This window comes from Ursus maritimus, unplaced genomic scaffold (assembly GCF_017311325.1).
Source record: "Ursus maritimus isolate PB19 unplaced genomic scaffold, ASM1731132v1 scaffold_3, whole genome shotgun sequence".
Lineage (NCBI taxonomy): Eukaryota > Metazoa > Chordata > Mammalia > Carnivora > Ursidae > Ursus > Ursus maritimus.
This window is the reverse complement of record NW_024425563.1, coordinates 22,313,022-22,338,175: the sequence shown is the minus strand read 5'-3', so window position 1 is coordinate 22,338,175 and position 25,154 is coordinate 22,313,022. Positions and strand designations below refer to the sequence as shown.

At 45.8% G+C, this 25,154-nt stretch overlaps 1 protein-coding gene and 1 non-coding gene across 8 annotated transcripts in view; both read left to right on the top strand.

Annotated features, from left to right (window-relative positions):
* NRF1 (nuclear respiratory factor 1) overlaps positions 1-25,154 on the top strand; it is a 141,411-nt gene that overhangs the window by 113,526 nt on the left and 2,731 nt on the right. The window contains exon 12 of one of the 7 annotated variants that reach the window (XR_005838512.1): positions 1,606-1,747. The exons of 4 other annotated variants lie outside the window; for them this stretch is intronic. Coding sequence is in view for 2 of the 3 variants with exons in the window: in XM_040644006.1 (XP_040499940.1) it covers positions 1,606-1,691 (86 nt within the window). In the remaining variant the exon portion in view is untranslated. Of the gene's footprint in view, positions 1-1,605; positions 2,525-9,140; positions 9,229-25,154 lie in introns of those variants that run through there. 2 more of the 7 variants (XM_040644007.1, XM_040644006.1) reach the window with 2 other exon arrangements.
* Positions 17,438-17,538, top strand: LOC121105955. The gene has a single exon (XR_005838693.1). It is a non-coding gene; the product is annotated as a small nucleolar RNA U13 (small nucleolar RNA).

The window sequence follows — 25,154 nt, the reverse complement described above, 5'->3', positions numbered from 1 at the left end:
CTAGCTCCATCCATGTTGTTGCAAATGGCAAGATTGCCTTCTTTTTATGGCTGAATAATATTGCATTGTATATTATCCATTCACCTATAGATGGACACTTGGGCTGCTTCCATAATTTGGCTATTGTAAATAATGCTGCTGTAAACATCCGGGTGCATGTATCCCTTTGAAGTAGTGTTTTGTATTCTTTGGGTAAGTACCCTGTCGTGCAGTTACTGGGTTGTAGGGTAGTCCTATTCTTCACTTTTTGAGGAGCCTCCATACTGTTTTCTGCAGTGGCTGCACCAGCTTGCGTTCCCACCAACAGTGCAGGAGGGTTCCTTTTTCTCCACATCCTCGCCAACATTTGTCGTTTCTTGTGTTTTTTATTTTAACCATTCTGACCAGTGTGAGGTGATATCTCATGGTAGTTTTGATTTGCATCTCCCTGGTGATGAGTGATGTTGAGCATCTCTTCATGTGTCTGTTGGCCATGCGTATGTCTTCCTTGGAGAAATGTCGGTTTGTGTCTTCTACCCATTTTTTAACTGGATTATTTGTTTTTTGGGGTGTTCAGTTTTATAAGTTTTTTATGTATTTTGGGTACTAACTCTTTATCAGATACGTCACTTGCAAATATCTTCTCCCATTCAGTAGGTTGCCTTTTAGTTTTGTTGATTGCTTCCTTCCCTGTGCAGAAGCTTTTTATTTTGATGTAGTCCCAATAGTTATGTTTCTTGCTTTTGTTTCCCTTGCCTCAGGAAACATATCTAGAAAAATGTTGCTATGGCTGATGTCAGAGAAATTATTGCTGTGCCCTCTTCTAGGATTTCTATGGTTTCAGGTCTCACATGTAGGTCTTTAATTCATTTTGAGTTTATTTTTGTGTATGGTAAAAAAGTGGTTCAGTTTCTTTCTTTTTTTTTTTTTTTTTTTTTTGGCGTGTAGCTGTAGAGTTTTCCCAACACCATCTGTTGAAGAGACTGTATTTTGCCTATTGTATAGTCTTGCCTCTTTTGTTGAAGATTAACTGACTATATAATCGTGGGTTTATTTCTGGGCTTTCTGTCCTGTTCCATTGATCTTTGTGTCTGTTTTTGTGCCAGTACCATATTGTTTTGATGACTATAGCTTTGCAGTGTAACTTGAAATCTGGAATTGGGGTACTTCCAGCTTTGTTTTTTTCTTTCAAGATTGTTTTGGCTATTTGGGGTCTTTTGTGTTCCCATACAAATTTTAGGATTATTTGTTCTAGTTCTGTGAAAAATGTTTTTAGTATTTTTATGCAGAATTCTTAAATAGATTATGTAAGGTCTTTTGTGTGGATCTTCTATTTCCATTCAACTATTTGTTTTGTTCTTTATACTGTAATATGTTATTATTGTGGTGTTATTATTAGCAGTTAGTGAAAGACCTTTCTCCAAATTTGGAAAAAATTCAATCAAAATTCCAAAAAGATTGGGGGGGGGGGAGTGACCTTTACAGTAATTTTAAAGTTCATCCAGAAGATTTAAGCCTTTTTTTATTCTTGATTTTACTTCCAGTGTAATTAACATAGTGTTAAAGCCTTATTTTAATTTAACTAATTTAAGTGTTCTCCTCTCCTTCTGCCCCATCTTTCCCTAGGGCAGGGGAAGTGGGGAGTATTCATTATCACAGAGATGGACCAGGAGTGGGAAGCAAGTGCTCTTAATACTGCCCCAGTGAATTGAATGAGACACTAATTGTTGCTGGAAGAGACACTGTCCCTGTAGTTAGACCAAACCAGGTGCGTCTTTCTAGATTAAGAAATCGTGGCTGTCCATTCTGTTTATGCAGAATTCTATGGAGGCTCACTTCTTACACTTTGAAACTTAAATTTCCCTTTCCCCCCCCAACTTCTTCAATTTCATTTTTTGTACTAAAATGAGGGTGGGGCACACTCCCCTTACGGAGTACTCCAAGCTAGGGATCTGCATTCTTTCCCACTATTGACCTTGCATTCTGTCTCTCAATTCCATTGTCTTATTAATTTTATTTATTTAATAAACATTTATATAATGCTTGCTACATGCAAACCCTCTGCTAAGTGTTGTACGTGCATGAAGTTATTTAAAACTCAGAATAATCCTATGAGGTAAACACTATTATGCCCATTTAATATATGGGGAAAGTGAGACACCGAAAGTTTCAGTAACCTGGCCAGGTTCACACGGAGTGTGGCAGAAGTGGAATTTGAATTCAGGCAGTTTGCCTCCACGCCACTCAGCTATGCTGCCTCCCTTTGATGTGACTCCACAAATACAGAGTGATGACTGTCTCCCAGTGTTGAACAAATAAGTTTGGGAATGTCAGGCCTTTCTCCCCATCCCTGGGAGAAGCCACTTGCCTTTGTCTAGCTTAGCCTCAGTGCCCACCTACCCCAGTTGTCCCTGATGGCTGTAGGGAGCCTGTGGTGATTTCTAATGTCACGTGCTCCCCTATCCAGCAGCCCTCCCCTCTGCCTGCGTGAGTGCACACGCACTTCCCTTTGCTAGCCTAGGGGAGCCCATGGGTCTGTGGGTCTCCAGTGGCAGAAATTATAGAACCATTCAGTGATCAGCTATCACATTTTAGTATCTTTAGTGAGCAGATCACTTTGCAATCAGTGAACATGTTTTCTTATTTTCATTTGATGGGCGGCGGGGGGGGGGGCGGGGAGGGTTGTTTAAAATGAGGGACGTTGTTTGGGGGCGGGGAGTAGATGATGTTCCCAAGGAAGTAAACCCAGCCTATGAGTTGTTTCCTCACCCCCTAGAAGCTTCTGTCCAAGCCCTCCTGCAACCATTCAATTTATGCCAGAGCTCTTTCAACATTCCCACCTGTCTCTAGGAAGGTAGGGACCAAGGTGGTAGAAAGGGCTCTGGGGAATGTACATTTCTGCCCGGAGCTAGTTGGTGGCTAACTTGTTTCCCCTGCTCCTCACTGTGCCTTCCCTTCGGCTCTAACCCCATACCTTGATTGGGTCATGCCAGAGAGTTTAGAAAATGCATCTTTCTCCACTGTTTGACATCCAGAGACCATCCACCACCTGTGCTGTCCCGGCTGAGACCTGGGGCCAGCTACTTTCCTCCTGCCCTGAACGGAGAGACGTGGGCTAGAGGGCGGGGTCTGTTTACAAATTAAAGCTGATGATAAAGGCATTAACATTATACTTACAGAAAGAGCAGCCCTTCTCGTTCCTCTGCGGTGCAGTATGTCCCTCGTTGTTCTGACCTGGTGCTGGCAACAGCCCTGCTGCCTGAGGGTCCGCCGTAAGACTCATCAACATAAATTCCTACAACTAAGAGACCCCCCTGAGTCATGCTGCACTGTAAAACCAGTGCGCGGTTTACTACCCATTTCAACTGCCAAATCAAGCTAAATCAATTTTCAGTTCCTTTAGAAAAAAAATTCTGTCTTCTCCTTTTCTTCACACTGAACATGTCTTTACCTGTCCACCTGGCTGTTTTTCTTTGACCCTATTAAAAACTTTAAAGGGGCGCCTGGGTGGCTCAGTCAGTTAAGCATCAGCCTTCAGCTCAGGTCATAATGCCCACATCGGGCTACCTGCTCAGCGGGGAGTCTGCTTCTCCCTCTCCTCCGCACCTGTGCTCTCTCTAGCTATCTCTGTCTCTCTCTCAAATAAATAAAATCTTAAAAAAAGAAAAAACTTTTAAAAATATGTATGTTTCTCCAGTTTAATTTAATCTCAGCTATGCTTATTGGAATACCTTTTTCAAAAAATTTGAGAGGGATAAAGGAGTAGATAGATGAGGACAGAAGCATGAAGTTCAGATAAGAGAGCAGGATTCCTGGGTGGAGTTTTTGCATGAGAGATTAGAACACACATTCCTATTCCGCAAGGCCTCTCAAGTGAGACAGGATGGCAGAACGGTCTGTTCTGTACTGATTATAAAGAGGTAAGCGCAGCTGGATCTGAAGAAGGCAGCATGTCTGTGCTTTAATTCTCAGTGGAAACCTACTTTATATGTATTACAAAGACATTAGGGCATCCTTAACCTGGGGGCTTGGACCCTGTGAAATTCTCTATAAATTTTTTGTACTTTTCTGGGATCCATAGCTTTGATCAGACGTGCAAATCGATCAGAGAACCCCTTCCCCCTCCCTTCCACCCCCTGCTCCTTGTCCGTGCGCCCCCCTTCCCCGCCAAAGGATTAAGAGCCTCTGCTATGGAAGTGGTGACTGGGGTCATTTAACTTTGTGGATATCTGGTCTTAGTGCTGAGACAAAGAGGGGCAAGGGAGTTGGGAGGGTCTGCTGGCCTAGCTTCTTACTCTAAAAGCTGCATTACCAAGCTCTGTGATCTTGAGCAAGCAAATTAACCTCTCTAAGCCTTAACTATAAAATTAGGCTAATGGTAGTTCCATGCTCATGAGGCTGATGGGAGCATTAAACAGTGATTCCTGTAGAGTGCTTAGCATAGTCCTTGGCACATAGATATACTGTAAGCATAAAACAGTTATTAGCTGTCCACATCACTTTCATCGCCCCAAATTTCATCCTTGCCCAGAATATGTTTGGTCACACTTCAGAGTGCAGAGTACCCTTGCGCTTTCCTGTTTTCAGGACAGATCCATATGCTTACCTTACGCAGTTGAAGATACATGCGCCAGAGGTAAACGCTGCAAAAATGGGACATCAGAGGCTCTTTCTGTGTAGCCTTGAGGGAAGGAAATTGAAGGAACTTTGATTGAAGGTGACACTGTTTAATGGCTCCTGGATTTGGTTGTATCACCGTCCTGGGGCAAGGGCTGCTCTTCTGTCCCAGCGCCTAGTTTGCTGTGGCCGCTATGGCTCTCCACTGCTCCTAAGGCCATGCTCTCTCTTCAGACCTCACAGCTGGCTTTCAGTCTCCATCATGAAGGGGGACTTTTTTCACTTTTTTTCTTATTTACACCACCACCATCATCCATTATTACTCACTAGATGTCCTTCTGTTCTAGCTCTTCTTTAAAAATAAGAGGGAAAATTCCAGTTCTCATCTTGATAAACTATAAAATACATCTCTCATTGTCCCTTTTTCTGTGCTGGACACATTAGTACATGGACTTGTTCCCAAAAGAGTCAGTGGAGATGTCAGTATTAAATTAACCTAGGAAACGTGTCAGTGTGGCTCCTCCAAAAAGGTGCTGGTAGGGGCACCTGGGTGGCTCAGTAGGTTAAGCAGCTGCCTTCAGCTCAGGTCATGATCTCAGGGTCCTGGGATCAAGCCCTACATCGGGTTCCCTGCTCAGCAGGGAATCTGCATCTCCCTCTGGCCCTCTACCTCCCCTGCTCATGCTCTCTCTCTCTCAAATAAAATCTTTAAAAACAAAACAAAAAAAAAAAACGGTGCTGGTATGCTCTCCCAGTATGCACTAAATCACTTTTTGCCTCACTATTTTAATTAAAGTTTAAACAAATGTATTAAATTAAGTTTTATTGTAAAGGTACATTTTCAGTCACCATAAAGCGCAATAAGAGCTTGCATTCTTCGCTACAATATTATTTGTCCCTTTAATCCAAAAGTGGTGAGTTCAGTCCTCCCTGGACTTGAAGCAGGCAGCCCCTGAGCAAACAGTTTTATATGAGCTGAGAGTCCTAGGCTGAAAGCCTCCCATCCTGAAAGTCCCTAGAGAGCAGCGCCTTTGGCGGCTGTGGACTTCTAGGCTACCCTGCTATAGCATAAATGACCCTCTTTGCCGCTAACAGGGAGACCTAGAGCTACTAGGATGGTCTCAGTCAGACCAAGCCGAGGTGTTGCCTATTCTGTCAGAAAAAGCAAATGCAGACTCATCTGTCATACAGCTCTTTTCCCTTTAGAATCGTAGGTCTTTTTTATTTTTATTCTTTTAAGATTTTATTTTTAAGTGATCTCTACACCCAGCATGGGCCTCGAACTCATGACCCCAAGATCAAGAGTCACATCCTCTACTGACCGAGCCAGACGGGTGCCCCTGGAATCACAGGTCTTTTTTAAATGGAGGGGGAGGTAGAGCATACTCGCAAACCTGAAAAAACATCTTAGAAGGAATTAGATGAGGGTGGCTCAGAAAGAAGGGGGCTGAGGAGTGAGTACATGAGGGCCTGCAGCTCCCGGGGCATGGATGCTTCGAATGTCCTCTGGACAACATGCTTTCTTTGCAGACAGCATTTCCCTATTTAAGTCAGCTAACTCTTTTCTTAAAATCGTAGTTTTCATTCTGGAAAACATGTTGGTAGATGTCATACCAGGAAAATAACTTTCACTTTTCTCTCTTTTTGCTTTTTGACTGTAAGCATTGACCATCATTATTTAGGACCTTCATCATTTTTGTTTCTTTCTCCTTTCTTTCCTTTTCTGTTTTTACTACTGTGGCCGCCACCATCACCATAACCCCCTTGCCAGCGACTAAGCAAGCACCCTCAGCATTATTCTACCTTCACCCAGGAAGGTGGGTAGAACACAGCTGTGAGCCCTGTTTTGTGGAGGCAGCTGAAGCTGGGACTTGCGCAGTGTCACTCTGCAGCTAAATGGTGAAACTGGAAACCAAACCCCCTTCTCCAGTACTCTCTACTGCCTGATGTGGGCCCCTTCCTTCCTCTTCACTCCTTCTTGCCAACCCACCCAACCAAGGAAGTCAAAGAGACATAGAACAAGTGAAAGCCATTGTCTTTATTATTCATCTAATTCAACTGTTCTTTGTGTGGGTCGCTGTTTTGCAGGATTGTTTTAGAGTGGTTATAGCCATATTTTACTCACCTTAGAAGTCAGTGTCATGATAAATCTTAGCAGAGGCAAATAAATAAACGGCATCAAAACCCAAGATCTGAAGGTGTGCCGTCTAATGCAGTAGCTATGATTTGTGTCTGTTTGAATTTAAATGTGAGTTAATTAGGGGCGCCTGGGTGGCACAGCGGTTGGGCGTCTGCCTTCGGCTCAGGGCGTGATCCTGGCGTTATGGGATCGAGCCCCACATCAGGCTCCTCCGCTATGAGCCTGCTTCTTCCTCTCCCACTCCCCCTGCTTGTGTTCCCTCTCTCGCTGGCTGTCTCTATCTCTGTCATATAAATAAATAAAATCTTTAAAAAAATAAAATAAAATAAATGTGAGTTAATTAAAATTAAGTAAAATAAAAAATTTAGTTCTTCAGTCACAGCCGCATTTCAAGCACTCAACAGCCATGTGTGGCCTGAGATACTGTATTATTTTATTCTAGTTTATTCAGATTTAAATCTAAATAGCTACATGTAGCTAGTAGCTACTGTAGTGAACGGCACAGATACAGAACGTTTTCATCACTGCGGAAAGTTATATTGGATGGCGCTGATCTAAAGGCCATAGCAAGAATACTGTGCTCTTCTGGCAAGTCGTGCCCCGTCTGCATAGGGCAGGACACACCAGTACTTCATGAGCCTAGCCTCCCAGTGACCTTCTCAGCTCATAGACAGCATGGCTTTGCTTATTAAAAAAAACAAAACAAAACACTACCATGTGACTGCAGTAATCTGCAACCAGTAAACAGCTGGGCAGGAGGGTTGCAAGAAGAACTGGCCTATTTTTGAGCACCGCAGCGTCCCGAGCAGGAAAATCTGAGACAGGAGGCAGCAGAGACACCTAAACCCACTTCCCAGTCTCTTTATGCGTGACCCAGGCCACTCACATGTTTCCACCCAGATGCCTTACAAATGCAGGTTTCTCTTCTTGGCTACAGGCATCTTGAGGTGAGGCTCTTTAATGATTTATAGTGACCCCAAAAAGGATCAAATATCCAGAGCCCAGTGGGTCACGAGGCTGAAAGAAGCCATTACTATTGGATGAATCCCAGATTTCACAACGAAAACATGGCTGCTTCTGAAATAGGAACATAGAGGTGTATGCTGGGGCTCTCGATTCTCGAATACACGGGGGGGTTACAGTTACAGTTTTTCTGCCCCAGATGTGTTACTCCGCAGCCCCTTTATGCACTGAAGCTTGTCCTCCTGCCTGCCTGCCTTCACAGTCACCCCCTAAAATCCAAAATGCCTCCTGGAGCAGCGGCCAGAGGGAACGGGCAGTTTTTCTGACTCCCCACTCTTGCCCATCCAGGGAGATGTGTCGATCACACTAGTTTTAGGGGCCAACAGAGAATATTTAGTCCCACTCATTTTAGTGCCTGGAGCATCGTAAGCATGCAGTAACTGTTAACTACTATTGCTGCTGCTGCTGCTGCTGCTGGTGTTATTATTTTTAAACACTCAGACTGAACAGGAAGGGAACTAATCTTCAGAGGGTTTGCTGTTAGCTCCTCCTGGACACATCTTAGGATCTGGTCCAGTAAGTGTCTGTTTGGAGGGAGCAGGGAGTGGATCTCACACTGAGAATCCCTGCTTTAGAAAGCCTCTGTTACTGATGGAGCATACTGTGTCCCTCAGGCATGCTAGAGAAACAAAACTGAGATCCAGTTCTCCAGAATGACCAGGGCTTTCCTGTCACTCATCAGACGTAGCCCCCACAGGTGGAGGGGTTTCTAATGGTCAGGGTTCTTTGGTGCCTTTGTTTGTGTCCCGTGAAAATGCTGACTTGTGGATACCTCCAGAAGGACCAGGGCTGTCTCTTGAAAGTGTCAGTGTGAGGTTTCGATTCATATTTCTCCTTGCGGAGTCTGCTCGTCCAGAGGCGGGTATCGTCTCCCCTGTATCATGATAAACGAGGGTGGCCTCAGGCATTCTCGTTTGTACACCAGAAATTGCTAATCTAGGCTCTGCTACACGAAGACTTAGACTACAAAAAGGGAGAGCCTTCACCATGAAATGGCCGCCGCTATACAGTGGTCTCTATTCTTAGTGTTCATCTGAGCCAGGGCCCTGTCCTTCCAAGGTAGCTTTTAGGTGCTTTCCATATGAAAAGCTGAAGGCCTCCAGAGCTGGCAACTCAGGGCCCCAGGGGGAATTAGCACATATTGTCAAGCCAGGTTGGCATGCCTTCACAACTCCCAGTCTGACTGTGTCAGGTATTCTCAGCTGGGGGAACTTGGTGAGCCAGGGACATTCTGGGCAAAACACTCAGACCAGAGCTTCAGGGCAGAGATTCCCAAGAAGGTGCCTGCCACTTGGCAGATGGACTGACCAGTCTCCTCTCCATCCTCAGTGTCATGAGGGCCAAGTTACATGTGTCCTTATCTCATTCTCCTTCCCTTTAGGTCCCCACATCTTTCTGAGTCTTTGTATTCGAAAGACAGATTCTGGTCTTAGATGATTCCAGCAGAATCTTGGTGCCTGTCATTGCAGGTAATATTCTGTAAAGGGATTTTTTTTTTTTTTTTTGGCATACCAAATCCAGAGCTGTAATTGGACAACTTTAATTGGAGTCATTTCTATTTAATACGTGGATGAAAAAGTAGGTTTTAATTGAGCATGTAAAAAGGGGATTAATCACTCTTCACACAAGAACCAGAATATCATGACAAGAAAAACTCTTACAGAATGAAGTCTTTAAGGTTCTTGGGGAAAGTGGACTTTCCTCTTTTTATTTATGCTCCCATTAGGATTTTGAAGGAATGTCAGCGCACTGTTATTAACTCTGATAGCTTGTACATCGCAGGCAGTATGGTTCGGGGCCCTCTGGCTCTCAGGTTACCCGTGTAAATACAGGGATTCACTTCCCAGATCCACCATTTGCTTAATAAAGAGCAAATGTGCAGAACCCAGCAGCAGTAGCAGCCTGGCAGAGCCGTAATCTGAACAGGATAAACATGCTTCCTTTTTGTATGATGCTCTCTCTCCATCCTCCTGCCAAGAGCAGGATATCAAATGAAGGGGAGGTTGTGGTTAGAGTCAGTAAAGTGAATGTCTAAGTGGCACCTGCTCCATTCAACAGATCTGCTTTCCCGGGGCCTCCCACTGCACATCTGCTCCTGACAAAGCCTCTTTTCTCCTCCTGTTGGTCAGACTGAGAGCAAAGACCCAGCAAGGAGACATATTGGTTTTGTTTTGTCAGCACAATTGCCTGTGACATTATAATTACACCAAATCTTCATTATTAGAAGGGCCCAATTTAGAGATTTTCAGAGGCTAAATGGGGTTTTCAAAGTGAAATTGATAAACACATCTTTTCCGTTGTAAAGCTAGCAATTGGATCTGAAAATCACTGAAGGGGTCTAAATCTGGAAACTGAGACACTTTTCTGAGTGAGACAAACCCTGCTATCAGATCGGCTCACGAAGCCGGCGTCCAGCAATTCTTCGGGTTTTGCCCAGCCCAGCATTTCCGTACTGCTCGTAGTTCTATGCTGCAGAGCTATACTATATTGTTCTCCAGTGCTGGTCAAGTTTCTCACCTGGGGGCCCTGGGGGAGGGGGGGTGTTAAAATAAGTTGATGGGGTAGAGCAGCAAAGGGGGAAAAAAAGCCCTCTGGTATAAATAAGGGAAATGCGAGGAAAACATATTTTAGGTGAATGCAGAGCGTCCAGTTTCGGATTGAGTTTCCAGTTAACAAAGGCAACTCTTACCGTGTTCTACGGTGTGTGCGCTATTGAGGCATGCCTAGGATGAGGCGGTGGCTTGCTGGGAGCTTGGGAAAGGTTTTAGAGCTGCACGGACTATTTAAACTTTAATTAAAGTCAAAGTAAAGATCGAGCCCCTCGGTCCTGCTAGCCACATTTCATGGGCTCTGCAGCCACCATATTGGCCAGCGCACAAATAGAACACGGCCATCTTTACAGTGAGTTCTGGTGGACAGCACTGTGGTAGAGATTAGTCTGAACCGTTTGAAATGTCTTGACTGCTTTAGCCAGCCTTGGAGTTTCTATTTCAGCTTTGTTGGAAGGGGAAAAGGGAATTTGGAATTTGCCTGGATGTTTTTGGAACAACTTCTTCCAGCCGTATTACTTAGATTGTGACCTTTATCTTCCCACCTTAAAAAAATTGTTTTCCTCCAAGAATCTCATGTCATTTCCTCACCCCTCACATAGACCCAAAATAGTAATAATGAATTATAACCACGAGAAAGGACTTTAATTTCAGGAAGGCCCACTTTCAGCTGGCCTACTCCCTGGTCTTCCCTTCCTTAAGCTTTCATGGCCCTGCTGTTTGACTGGAGAGTTTTCTGACTAACAAGAGGACATGCAAATGTTCAAGGGCCAAGGGTGTGTATATGAATTCTTCATTTCGTGGACAACACTCCTGGGGTGGACCACTGAGCTGGTGGTACCTTCCATTTTTAGCAACTCTGGGGACCGAGGGCAAGATCCTGAATCTTGCTTCCTCCATCTGTCTGCCTCTGGTAGCCACTGCATGGTAGCTTTAACTCCTGAGAGGAAACCTATGTGAAATAGCAAAACTACCTCAAATTTAGATCCTGTCTTTTTTCACCACAGCTTAAATCATGTAAATATAATGTTCCTTATCCTCATAGCAGCCCTATGAGACAGAGTAGCGGTCCGTTTTATAAATGTAAATATAGCTATCTCTCAGTTGCCACATACAGATTATCTGTCACACAGATTAGTTGTGACACATTTTAAATCCTTAGACAGTTTCTCTCAACAATCCAGCGTAAGCCTGGACCGTCTCCTCCACCCCCCCACCCAGCTGCTGGGTACTTAAGGAATACAAATTCGTTTTCATATTAGCTTAAGGAAGACATTATTAGGAAAGTAAGTCTGCTACAAGAAAAGCACATCATAAATTCCAGTTTGAGGGGAGGTATCAGAGAAATGGCCGACCCTCCCTTTGGCTCAACTAAGAGTTGACTGCAAGATCTCCTTTTACAGACATGCACACCGTTAGCACTCAGTGTGCTGGCATGCTTACGGAAGGATTTGTAGAACCCTCCATGGCATTGTCAGGATGGCTTCGTACCCTGGGAGGCAGTGTCCTGTGGCTGCTCCTCCCCACCACGTGCCAGGGGCCCATCTTGCTCAGTGCTTTTTGAAAGTTCTGTGTTGGGGCGCCTGGGTGGCACAGTCAGTTAAGTGTCTGCCTTCGGCTCAGGTCATGGGGATCGAGCCCCACGTCGGGCTCCCTGTTCAGCAGGGAGTCTGCTTCTTCCTCTCTCTCTGCCACTGCCCCCTGCTTGTTCTCTCTCTCTGTCAAATAAATAACATCTTTAAAGAAAAAAGAAAATTCTGTGTTGTCAGACTCAGTCTGGCTGACCGAGCCTCATGGGGGCTCGTCTCTGGGAAAACAAGGTAGTGGCCACAGGGTAGAGCACCCGCGGCGCGACATCCCCTACGGATGGCAGAGCCTCTGCTCTCCCGCCCATCCTCCAGCCACCGAATGGTTTAGCCATTGATGCTTTTGTGCAGAGATAAAAACATGGAGATTCCTCTAGTGTTATCATTCCTTCTGCCTTTCTGGCAGAAGCTGGAATTCTTTCGTAAAAACTTGTCCCCATTATCAATTTGGTTATGCTGAATATAGTCCAGATAGGAAAGGCAGGATAAACAGTTGAACAAAATGAAGTTTGAGATATATTTTTTTTCTGCGGCTATCAAACCCCAAAACTATCTCTGCTTTCCGGTCTGCTGTCTTCAGGTATCTCACTGCTGAAAGCCAATTTAATTCTGTTCTTTGTGTGCTCCTAAGAATTATGTACTGTTTGTTTTCTAAATGCTACTCTGCACATTGTGCTAAATGTGAGGGGTTGAAAAATAGTACAATATCTTTGGAAGCTTTTCTGCCTCAATCTATGCCTGTTCGGTTAGAAGAACCAAGGGCTGGATGGTGGGTACATTTGCAGCGTGAGGTGGCAGTGGGGGTCCAGGGGGTTCCTTGTGCTAGTCTCTCTCCTTTTATGCCTATTTGAAATTTTTCCTAATTAAAAAACCTGAAAATAATGACAGAAAAATAAATAATTCTCCATTCCTAACTCTGGGTAACTCCTGATTGGCTCTTGTATTCATTTCTGCACCTGACTTCTGCAAACTCTTTGCATGGTGACTTTCCCCTGAGGTTTCTGTCAGCTTGGCTCTGCTTTCTATTTATTTTTTTTTTAATTTTTTAAATTTAATTTAACTTTATTTAAATTCAGTTAATTAACATATAGTGTATTAGTTTCAGAGGTGGAGTTCAGTGGTTCATCAGTTATATATAACACCCCGTGCTCATTATATCACATGCCCTCTTTAATGCCCGTCACCCAGTTATGCCATCTCCCACCCCCTTCTTCTTTCTATTTAAAAATACATCACTTTTGAGGGGCGCCTGGGTGGCACAGCGGTTAAGCGCCTGCCTTCGGCTCAGGGCGTGATCCCAGCGTTACGGGATCGAGCCCCACATCAGGCTCCTCTGCTATGAGCCTGCTTCTTTCTCTCCCACTCCCCCTGCTTGTGTTCCCTCTCTCGCTGGCTGTCTCTCTCTGTCAAATAAATAAATAAAATCTTTAAAAAAAAAAAAATACATCACTTTTGGAGCACCTGGCTGGCTTAGTCCATGGAGCATGTGACTCTTGATCTCAGGGTTATAAGTTCAAGCCCCATGTTGGGTGTAGAGATTACTTAAAAATAAAATCTTAGAAAAAAAATCAACACTTCACATATTGCTCGTATCCTATCCACTGGTCCACAGACTTTGGGGATCTTGAGTGTCCTTCTTCACAGGGATTTCTTCTGGATTTTACTAGGCATCTCCTGCCCTTCTCTACAGTCAGGTCAGATGTCCTTCTGAGCATACACATGTCCCACAAACTTTAGTTGAACACTTTTCTCTCCTGCCATTTTCAGTTTAGAGCCCTGCTGGGCAGATCAGCAGGCCTTGGAGGAGCTTGCTCGGCCCTGCTTTGGGCGCTCGGCCTGCAGGATAGTACACCACGGTGGTTCTGAAGCACGAACCCCTGACTGCATTAACGTTCCTGGACACTCCAACAGTTTCAAAAGGAAACTGTGAAACTGTCCCTCCAAAATATGCTTTGAAATACACTTACTAATAAAGTAAAAATGAATTTATTTTTAACATTTGGCTTATGGGATGAGGGCAAGAGGAATTTCCTGGTGGTCTGAAAAATCAGGCAAAGGACAGAATCTCTGCTATGGAAGTTATCACAGGAAGGGTTTTTTCCAAGAGCGGATTGACATTGTCTAGCAAGAAGAAGGGAGAAAACCTTGTATGCCGAGAAGTGCCTGTTAAACCAAGGCACCGGTGAGGCTGCTATCGGCTTCATGAGAATACTCAGTACGCCAGGTGTAATACATATTTTAATCCACAAATCCCTCAAATGCACCCAAAAGCCATGGACTTAAAAAACACGGAAAAGAAAGATTAAATGTCCCAGAAGCAGCTAATATAACAGAAACAGAACAACTAGGAGAGAAATACTTTTTCTCTGTTTCCTCCTCGTTTTAGTATCAGGAAGGTTCACTGGATCTCCTTTTCATCTGATATTGACATTCTTTTCATGATCTTCCCCTTCTTGCCCTGCAACTGTCCTCTTTCCACCTGGTCCTTGTTTATTACTCTCAGCCTCTTTATCTGCCACCCGCCTACTCGACTAGCTTCTTTCCCCGATTTCCTTTCATGTTCTCCCCTCTCTATACCAATACATACCTAATGCCTGTTTTTCTTCATGTAATAGCGGCTTTCCTTAGACATCGGTCACTGATGTAAATTTTTTTTCAAGCCTGCAAATAAGACTTTAAAGGACTTCCCTCCCGCCTGTCACCCCTTGAAACACCTGAAGATAATGTTTGTTGGCTCTTTAAAAACTGCAGAACTTACTTAGGTAATATAATTCATGGCTTCATTTCTTACTTATTTATTCCTGTCCTTTCCAGGTACAGTCTTCTGGTTCCCCATTTAAGCCAGCATTTTCCTGATACCTGTTAGCTAGCTTTCACATCCATAAACTGCAGAAGACATTATACTGTAAATTTTATCTTCGGGTTTTAAGAGTTCTTTCTCTTCGGGCTCCTGGGTGGCACAGTCGGTTGGGCATCAGACTCTTGGTTGTGGTCTCAGGGTCATGGGATCGAGCCCCTGGTTGGGCTCCGTGCTTAGCATGGAGTCTGCTTGGGACTCCCTCTCCCTCTGCCCTCCGCACAACACACACTCCCTTTCTAAAATAAATAAATAAATCTTTAAAAAATTTCTTTCTCTCCTACCAAATGTTGTGTTTATTTGATAAATTTCTTTGTTTAGCTATTTTTCTCTCACACCCATCAATATTTTTCTCCCGACCAAAGATATTTCCATGACCAACTTGGAAGGCCTTTGCGCTGGACGATTCAGTTACAGCAAACAACAATTCCCAAAGGTTTCCCAGATTGTGAGGGCAAATGAAAGGCCCATTCTTCCTGAGGCTGTCTGTCCTGCTCTATCTTGTCGCGGGGTAGGGTCGGGGGAGGGCAGTCTGGTTGTGGGTGACCGTGGCCAGGAGGTAACTCTGTGCTCTGCTACGCTTGAGCCTATGTCGTTATTATTGGGGCTGAGAAATTTATCAGAGTGATGACATCATATCCTCCTGCCCTGACCATATATTGAACATTCTTACCATGGACGAGTGGTTCCGGCTGGATTATTTATTTACCAGTGTACTGAGTCAGCAGCTAGTCCATAGATGGCCCGGTGCGGCCCCAGTGCCAGTTCTGCCCATCGCTGCGTTTCAGAAAGGAAGCTGCCTGCCGGTCCATCTGCCCTGATTTCATGGCTTTTATCTCTAATCTTTACATCTTTGAAGGCCTTTGGCAAATGATGTGCTTCCTGGCAGGAACAAATCACTGCTGAAAGGAGATCTGTGCTGTCTGTGCTTTCATTTCTGTTTCCTGAGCGCTTTAGTCGAACGTCTGTGACCCCACCAGACTTCAGCGAACCTCTTATTCAAAGTCATCTCCGAAAAGTAGCTGACATTGGTGGTACACCTCCTGTGTGCCAGGCACGGTGCCAGACTTCGCCTAAGTCAGCACATGTTCCCCGACAGCCTGTGCGATCGGTAACTGCCGTTTGACATCTGAGGAAAGCGAGGTCCACAGGCCATTAAGGGGCAGAGCCGGGAGTCACGTGTAGTCGTCTGACCGGCAAGCCTTTCGTGGAAATAAAGCCGCCTCTTTTATCCTCACACACAGCGCACCTGAGCTACCTACAGCATTTGGCTACACTGCCTTGAGAGTCCTGTGAAAGTCCCGCCGCACCCGGGAGTGGAGTGAAAAGTCTGTGGAAGCCAAGGCTCATAGGAATGGGACCAAGTGTCCGAAAATCCTGAGGAACACGATCTGTAGTCATATTTAATTATTAGGCATCTACTGTGTTCCAGCTGCTCAGTACTTAAAGACACAGTCCTGCCAAAATCTAAGCAAGCAGATTGTGCAGAGAACAACAGTAATTGCTTGGAAACAGCACACAGCTGGTGCCAAATGGTGGAGGGAGGAAAATCACAGGAAGGAAAGAACCTGGTGGGCTGTGCTATCTGGGGTGACTCCAGGAAATGGCGATTGATGTGGAAATTGTTGGAAAGATGTGGAAATTGTTGGAAAAAACGGGACTTGCATTGGCGGGGGATAGCGCTGGGCACCAGATGTGGTGGGGAGGGTACACGAAGGGGACAGGTGTGGTTGTAGCGAAGAGAGAAGGGGGGGTATTTATGGGGAAGGCTGATGTGATCCTTCACCCCAGTAGCTATGTGGACTTTATTTTTCCCACAGTAGACAGCCATCAAAAGTTGGGGGTTTTTTCTATGGTTCGTGGGTTTTTTGGTGGGATGGGATGGCCATTGCCAAACGATATTTCAAAAAGATTTAGCTAACTGTGATCTGTAGACGTGTTCATCAAATCACAGAATGCTGAAAGAGTTAGTCTTCAGGAGAGTCAGTGAATTCCCCCAAGTAAATAAATCGCATATATGCACAAACACAGGCACGCACGTGTGTGTTCCATTACAGTAGGTAAGTGGTGAAACTCATTACCTCAGGAGAGGTCAGGGGTCGAGTAGATGAGCCCACGAATGATAAATTCACAGAGTGTGCAAGGCTGTGACCCTAACCTTCCGAGTTACTCGCATTGGCGCCCAGGGTCTACCACAAAGCCTCCCCTGGTGCCACCATCAGAGCCAGACCACTCTAAACCTCCTGGCCTCCTGTTCTGCAGAAAACAAGGCCAAGCCCCTGAACATGAGCAAATGGTCACTTATATTAGAAGACAAAACCAGGTAAATGAGGTGGTGGCATGATCTGCCACCCACGTAATGTGATTTGAGAGGCTCAAAGACAAATGTCTGTCCAAAAGTATATTCCCCTGTCACTTATGCCTTAATCTTAAATCCCACTACTAGAGGTAGATTATTTTGAATCTTGAAAGGAATTGGACTGAGCAGAACAGTTAAGAGCCCCCCCCCCCGCCGTTATAGCACCTAGGAAATTTTAAAGCATAAATCTCCTCTTAAGAAGTCATCTCTGGTATTTATGCTTTGCATTTGTGAGAAATTGCAGTACATTTGGCACCATAGCAAAAGATTGGAAAACCGAGGTGTGAGTCATCAGAGCGCTGGTTAGTCAAAATCAAGCACCTCCAGATTCTGTGGTTCATAAGCGTGATGACAGGGCGCTCACGCTGTTGGGCGCCATGTGCCTCCCTCAAACCTTGTTACACCAACAGCGCATGACCCGTCTGACGTGAAAAAAACATTAAGCACCTTCATGCAAATGGAATACTCTGCAGCCACTAAAAAAAAATAAAGCAAGCCATTATCTTTGTACTTGTAAGTAAAGATCCCGAAAAAGTGAGGTGCAGAAGAATATGAACAGTGCACATTGTTCAAATGGGGAAGATACACAGACACACGTTTCCAAATGCACAATCTCAGATAGACTATTGGCCAGCCACGAAACTGGCCACAATGGTTACCTCTGGGAGGGAGACTGTTTTCAACCCTATACCCTTTTCATACCTTCTTTACTATGCCCTCTGTGTTACCTGTTTTTCAAAATGAAGTCTCTGTTAAAATCGAGATTCTCCTGAAAGGGGGGGAAACGTAAGAGGCAAATGATCACCTTGTGCAAAATGATGGCCCTGGCAAGACGAACAGGTCCCTCGAAGAATGGACCCTGTGCGGGGGGTCTCCTTGGAGACTCCGAGTAGAAGCCCGGCTGTCTCGGAGGTTGGTCTCCCTGCCTGTCCTCCCCGAGAAGGTCATCTGACTTGAAAGGAGGCCTTTGAAGGGTGCTGGGTAGGAAGCGTGCAAGCTGCATCAGAGCCAGCCTAGTCCAGGCGTCTGAATTTTCAGAGGCTGTCCTGATACCCATCATGTCACGTGGAGGTTTTAGAAGATCCCTCTGGCTACAGTGGAGCAGGGGCTGAAGCCTGGCGATTTCGAAGGAAGATAAAACATAGTCCTGGCAGGGCACCTGGGTGGTTCAGTCAGTTGAGCATCCAACTCAATTTTGGCTCAGGTCATGATTTCAGGGCCATGGGGTCTAGTGCCATTCTGGGGCTCCGTGCTGGGCGTGGAGCCTGCTTAAGATTCTCTCTCTCCCTCTCCCTCTGCCCCTCCCTCCTGCACACACATGCTCTCTCACTCTCTGTAATAAAAAATAAATATATATATATATATAGAATTTTTTTTTAATGTAGTCCTGGCAAGAGATGATAGGATTTTGTCCAGGGAGGCAGCAAAAACAAGTGGCTGAACTCTGGGTTTATACGGGAAGGGCAGGTTGACAGGATTTGTTGATGTATCCTATGTGAAGTCAAAGATGACCGCAGAGTTTTCGGCCTGAGCAACTGGAGGGATGTAGTGGCCGCTTACTGCCCTGGGGGAAGACTGGGAGGAGCGTGTTTGACCTTGTGGGCTTGCGAATGTGATACCCGGTGGGAGAGAAATGTGCAGGCGTTGAGTCTCGTCTTTTACAGGGGAATGGGGTCCCAGAGCCAGCAGATCCTCCAGGGATTTTAGTCTGACTGCTGTTGGACAAGGAAATCTTGTGCTGGGACATGTGGCTTGTGCTGGGACCTGTGGCTTCTGAGGCACCTTTGGCCTCTTCCCCGTTCGGCCAATTCTGTAAACCTTGCCTGGAAGCCTGAGGGGAGAGGCAGCAATGAGCCCAAAAAGGGTAGTCCTCCACTTTCCAGGTCCTGCCGGCGTGTTGTTCCATGTCAGGGCGGTGGGGTACATGGAAGGACTCCCAGATCGAGAGCCTGGACGCCTGGCTTTGCCACAACTCAGTCATCTCGGGAAAAAGACCACTCAGTGTCTCTTGCTCCGTGTTTACTTTTTTTTTTTAATAAACTTTTTATCTGTTTACTTTTGAGTTTAAAGAAGAAGAAAGGGATTTACTAAACTGAACAAATGCTAAGGTTTCTTATGGCTTTGAAATACTGGGGTCCTAGAGACTGGGGTACTTAATTTCAGGACTTTATAAAATGTGCCTTTAGGCTAAGTCCATAGTTCTGCCAGAGGCACTTGCCTAGCATTTGTGACAGGGAGGACCACCTGCCCTGCCTGCTTCTCTAGGGTCTTAGCAGAAGCCAGAGGCGACACGGTGGATATAAGAGGGCTTTGAAAAGTTCTGTACAAACGCCAAGAGACTTACTGCTAGGACTGTGCAGGGTCTCTGGGAAAGACAAGAGAACTTCCAACCTTTAAAGTAGAATGTGAAGGGCTTCCTGTTCCTTAGTCAATCGAAATGACCCAGAATACGAACTGAGATTAACGTGCACCTTCTCGATTAGGGCTAATCAGGGCCGGGCTGAGCAGATGCAGGGACAGTCCCAGCCTGATTACTGTGCCTCAGCGTTCAATCATCTCTCCTCTCAGGGCAGCCGCCGACTTAGTGCGCTGGCTTGCCGGCCTCCGCCCCTCCCCCGGCCCCTCGGTGGACAGGACGGCCACCGGGTCAGAGCCGCTGAGACGATTTAATCTAATCCCATGCCAAAATGGCTATGTGAGAGAGAGAGAGTCCGAAATTCTAAAATCCCCACAGTAGGATGCTAATGCGCTCATTGAAGGTGGAGGTAGACTGAAACCGCTTGTAGAAAATAATGGCAGTGGGATTTCGAGGCATTCGGGGTTATGAAATGACCCTGAACGTGGAATTTTGCCCTCCATAGAGCTTTTCAGAGATACAGTTGCTGTCACCATTCACTCTCGAGACAGCTTTGTGTAGCAGTCACTTCGTCACCCAGTTGTAGAGGCCAGATTTATTCCTTCCCTGATCGTCAGGTGAAATACAAAAGATGAAATCTTTATATTTTTTTTAAGATTTTATTTATTTATTTGACAGAGAGAGAGAGAGAGCGGCAGGCAGAGGGAGAAGCAGGCTCCTTGCTGAGCAAAGAGCCCGATGCAGGACTCGATGCCAGGACCCTGGGATCCTGACCTCAGCTGAAGGCAGATGCTTAACCAACTGAGCCACCCAGCCGTCCCTGAAATCTTTATTTTTTTTTAAGATTTTATTTATTTGAGAGAGAGAGAGAGAGTGAGCAAGAGAGAGCACGAGCAGGGGGAAGGGCAGAGGGAGAGGGAGAAGCAGACCCCCCCGCCCCCCCCGCTGAGCAGGGAGCCCGATGTGGGGCTCGATCCCAGGACCCTGAGATCATGACCTGAGCTGAAGGCAGATGCTTAACCGACTGAGCCACCCAGGCACCCCCAGAAGATGAAATCTTTAAAAGTGGTTTCCTTTCGATGAGCCCTGAGCGTAGTCCTTTTTACTCAACCGTTCTCTGGACTGGGAGCTCCTGCCCTGAAACAGCCTCATCACCCTGAGCCTGGGCTGCCTCAGTCACCCCGTATCCAGGAGGGACACCTGTGCAACCTCAGAAGGCAGGTTTCCTGCACGAGTGCAGACCTCATTCCTTGACCCCTGCTGATTGCTGAGCACTCAAAGATGGAGACTCCATCCCTCAAGGAGCTGACAGTCCTCCCGAAGACAAGACATGCAAGCAGTGATGGTGAACACGCCCACTGCCCCCAGGGAGGCCAGTACAGAGTGCTCGTGACCTCCGGAGAACAGGGGCCAAGGCCGAGCAGGAGAGACTGCCGCTGACTGTGGAAGGAAGAGTCGGAGCCCATTCAAGGAACTAGCCCCAGCCCAGCATTCCAGGCAGAAGTCACCATCGTACACAGGTCATGGTCGTTCACCTGACTGGAGTGTAAAGCCGGGGCGGATTCATGGTCACTGGGCTCAACTGAACGACAGGGGCTGACATGAAGGGTTTAAATCCTGCAAAGAGATTTGGACTTGATATCCCTTGGGCCACTGAGGAATTGCAGGATCAGTTTGTGTTCAGAGATTGTTCTGATTATAGCAGTGGCAGCTGATAGATATTTCTGCATTTGCCTCTTTGTCCATTTTATCCCGGTCTTCCATGGTACTGAAGCTTCTAACAACAGTGTTGGGTGTGGATCCACATCATCGGAAGGGAAAACATCATAAACCAGAGGTGTGACTATGACAATTCTTTAAGTCTCTAATCACACCCACCCACCCACCCCCCATCCCCATCCCAGGATGGTGGTTCATTATGAGGAAGTCTTCCTGCTCACAGTGGTCCCTGTATTTATCAAGTGTGCAACTTGTTCCCCAAGTTTGGAGCTTTCGGAACTGCATGGAGCTCAGAAGCAAGAGTAATGAAATGAGACAGGTCTTTGCTTCTAGTTTAGTTGCTGTTTGCCAGCATGTGGCTTCTTTGCAGGAGGACCCAGGTGTCCTGGCTTTGCCAGGGGTCATTCTGCATTACTTCGTGCGTTTTGCCTCGCCTCTTGTGACCAGAAGAGGACAAAAGCGATGATGATCATGAATGCAGTGGGGGGGGTGGGGGGGTACGGTCTTCACTCCCCGGCCATTCCTGGAGTCTAGAGGCCAGGGAGTAGAGCCCGGCTGCACATTGCTGAGGCCAGTAATAGACTTCTTTGGCCTGTTGCCCTTCTGGCACATCTTGTACCTCACATTGGGGGAAACAACATGAACCAGAGCCACGCCTGGCCCTGAAGTAGCCCTGTGTCAAACAGGAAGGCCTATCCACACGCATTTACTGGGCCACGCCAGATAATGCACTACTGTGCCGGTGCTCCCCGAGAATCCAGAGGAGGCCACTCTCAGTATTGACTGGGGCTGGGATGGGGCCAGCTTCCCAGAGGAGGGACAACGGAACCCATTTTTTTGTTTTTGTTTAATTTCATTTCCATTACATATTTTTTTGAATTTCATGTTCCTTATATTTATTTTTTTTTGAACCAGTCTTTAAAGGGAAAGGAGTGAGGAGTGTGGGAATTGCCAGTAGTGAACAATGTGAGCAAAGGCCGAGAGGAAGGAGTGTGACCGCCATGTTGGGAGGTGAGAGGTGCCCGGGCGGTGCCCTGAGCACAAAGTGTCTGTGGTGAGGGAGGGGGGGGGGGAGGGAGACTACAAAGCTAGACCAGGGCAGAGCACAAGATGTCTTAAATACCATGTCAAACGAGCATAGGCTTTGGGAACCTTTTTTTTTTTTTTTTTAAGATTTTTTATCTATTTATTTGACAGAGATAGAGACAGCCAGCGAGAGAGGGAACACAAGCAGGGGGAGTGGGAGAGGAAGAAGCAGGCTCATAGCGGAGGAGCCTGATGTGGGGCTCGATCCCATAATGCCAGGATCACGCCCTGAGCTGAAGGCAGTTGCTTAACCGCTGTGTCACCCAGGCGCCCCAACCTTTTTTTTTTTTTCTTAAAGATTTTATTCATTTATTAGCACGAGCAGAGCTGAGCAGGGAGCCCGGAGTGGGGCTCGATCCCAGGACCCCGGGATCATGACCTGAGCCAAAGGCAGACGCTTAATGGACTGAGCCACCCAGGCGCCCCTTTGGGAACCTTTTTAACATGGAATTTGAAAAGTTTGAGATGGAGGAGTGATGTGATCTAGAAAGATCTCTCAGGTGGCAGGGAGAGGTGAAATGAAAGAGGTTTGGTTAGAGACATTTAACAGCCATATGCAAAGTCTAGATGAGGGAAACTGAACCCCATTGCCTTCTGGGGTCAATGCCAGGCCCAGCGCAGCAAGTGTGAGGGAGGGTGGGCCAGGCCCTCAAATCCTGTTAACACACAGCGGGGTTAGCTTGGATTTCCAAAAATGACTGTCACGAAACAAAACATCAAGCCCATTTCACGTTGTATCATCAAATACGGATCCCAAAACTGACAAGACTTTCCTCTAGAAAACAGATATAATTTAACATAAAATAACATTTTCTTGGATTTGTTTGGGGTTTTTTTGCATTAGAAAATATTCTGATAAAACATCTCTTTTTAAAATTAGGTTTTATTTTCAACAAAGTGATACATGGCTTTAAATGTCAAAGAGGACTAAAGGGCCTTTTTTAAAAAAGATTATACCCTAGAGGCAACACTTCCTGCTCGCTCTTTCTAGGGTGTATCTTTACTTCTCTAAAAGTCTTAAGTTGTTATTTCTTGAGTTGAGACTTCATTGCAATTTCTTGATAACTTACTTTGTATGTTTATATTATTATAACTTACATAAAAGCTGTTCACTGCTAAGACAAGTATATTACCACGGTTACTACTTGCTTTTTCCCTTCTGTTTTTTAGGCAGTAATCACCGGTTCTACCCACTTCTGGAAAATCCCTCTCAGTTCTCGTCCCCAGGCGGGCGTGCCGGTCTCCCCTCTCTGAGCTCTCAGAGCTGCTGCAGAGCTCTGGTCCGGGGCCCCTCAGCCTGCCCCACAGCTCTTCACAGTGGTTCTCTGTCTCCCAGATCCCACGGCCACCTCTTTTGTAGTTTTCTCTCGTTGCTGTGGGGCAGTCCTTCAGAGCTTCCTGAGAAAGCATGTGTGGGTGGCCAGCGTTTCTGCCCCTCACAGGTCTGAAGATGCCTTTCTTCTGCCCTCACGCTCAGTTGACAGGGGTATCATTTCCTGGGCCGGGAGCAGTTCTAGGCGGAAAGCACTCTCCCTCAGATACTTGAAGTCATCTCCTCCTTCATCGCCTAGCTTCCAGGCTGCTTTTGAGAAGTCCCGCCATAGTCCCAACTCTCAGTTCTTTGTATAGGGCTTTTTTTTTTTCTTTCTGGAGTCTTTCAGGATCTTTGCTTTATCCCTGGTGTTCTGAAATTTGGCAAAGATGTGTTAGTGTCTTGATCTTTTGTCATCTTGTCTGCTGGGCATCTAATGGGCCTTTTCAATGAACTCGTTTTTCAGCTCTAGAAATTGATTTACAATGTGTCTGATAATTTCCTACCTTCTGTTTTTTTTACTGTCTCTGGAATTCTGTTTTATCAGAGGTTGGACACCTTCGGTCTCATATTTTCTGTCCTCCTTTCCATCTTTTAATCTTTCCTACTGAGAAATTTCCTCGACTTTATCTTCTGCTTTCTTTGGAATGTATTTCATCTATTAGATTTTTTATTTTAAAGTTTTTCTCATATTCCTTTCTAAGAAAAGCATCCCATGTTTAGGATACAAATCTCTTCCCTGAAGATACTAGGGTTCTGGGGCTGTCTCCCCTCCCCCACCCCCATCGTCTGCAACCTTGCGTTCCTGAGGAGTGAGAGCCGGTTGTCAGGGAGTGAGGGGCACAGCTAGTGTCTGTAGGCCCCGGGGTAGGTGCCGGCAGAGCAGGCCAGAGTTCTCCGTGTCTTCCCCCCACGGCCCCACCCAGCAGAGCACCGTGGCCTTTTCCAGCCCCTCCAGGTCAGCTTCTCAGAACAGCGGCACCACCTCAGATGGCCTGTCAACAAAGGTCGGGCTGTCTCCGCGTTGGAATTGGCACGTGCTTTTAACGAGTGCCTGTTTTCAGCCTCGTCTCTCTCTGCAGTGGTGAGGCCTCCATGTCCTGTGCCCTCCATGGACACAGGACCTTCTACTCCCACTTCTCTGATTAGTCGGGACCACTTTACATTTGCTTTTCATCTCCCAAAAACATGTTGACCTCCCTCATTTATATCCCTCTTCCCACTTCATTACAATTTTAGTTTCATAAGGAAGAGGAGCTTGATAATGTGCATTTATTCTGCCTCATTTAACTGGAAATCCTTTTTTTTTTTCTTCAATATGTCATATAGAACTATCAACTTTGCTTTCTTAGGAAGGACTGCCCTTTTCTGAGATGATGTGCTTCTTCCTTCCTTCGTGTTAAGCTGTCCTTTCTACTGTGCAATAATAGTGATACTGGGAGGCAGTTGGGTCTTTTTATTTTAAGTTGACCCCAAAATGTATTTTTAAATTTTACTGGTCTGTGGATCTAAAATAAAGAAAACAATGCCCTAGGCTTTTTTTTTTTTTTTTTTTTTTTTTTTTTTTTTTT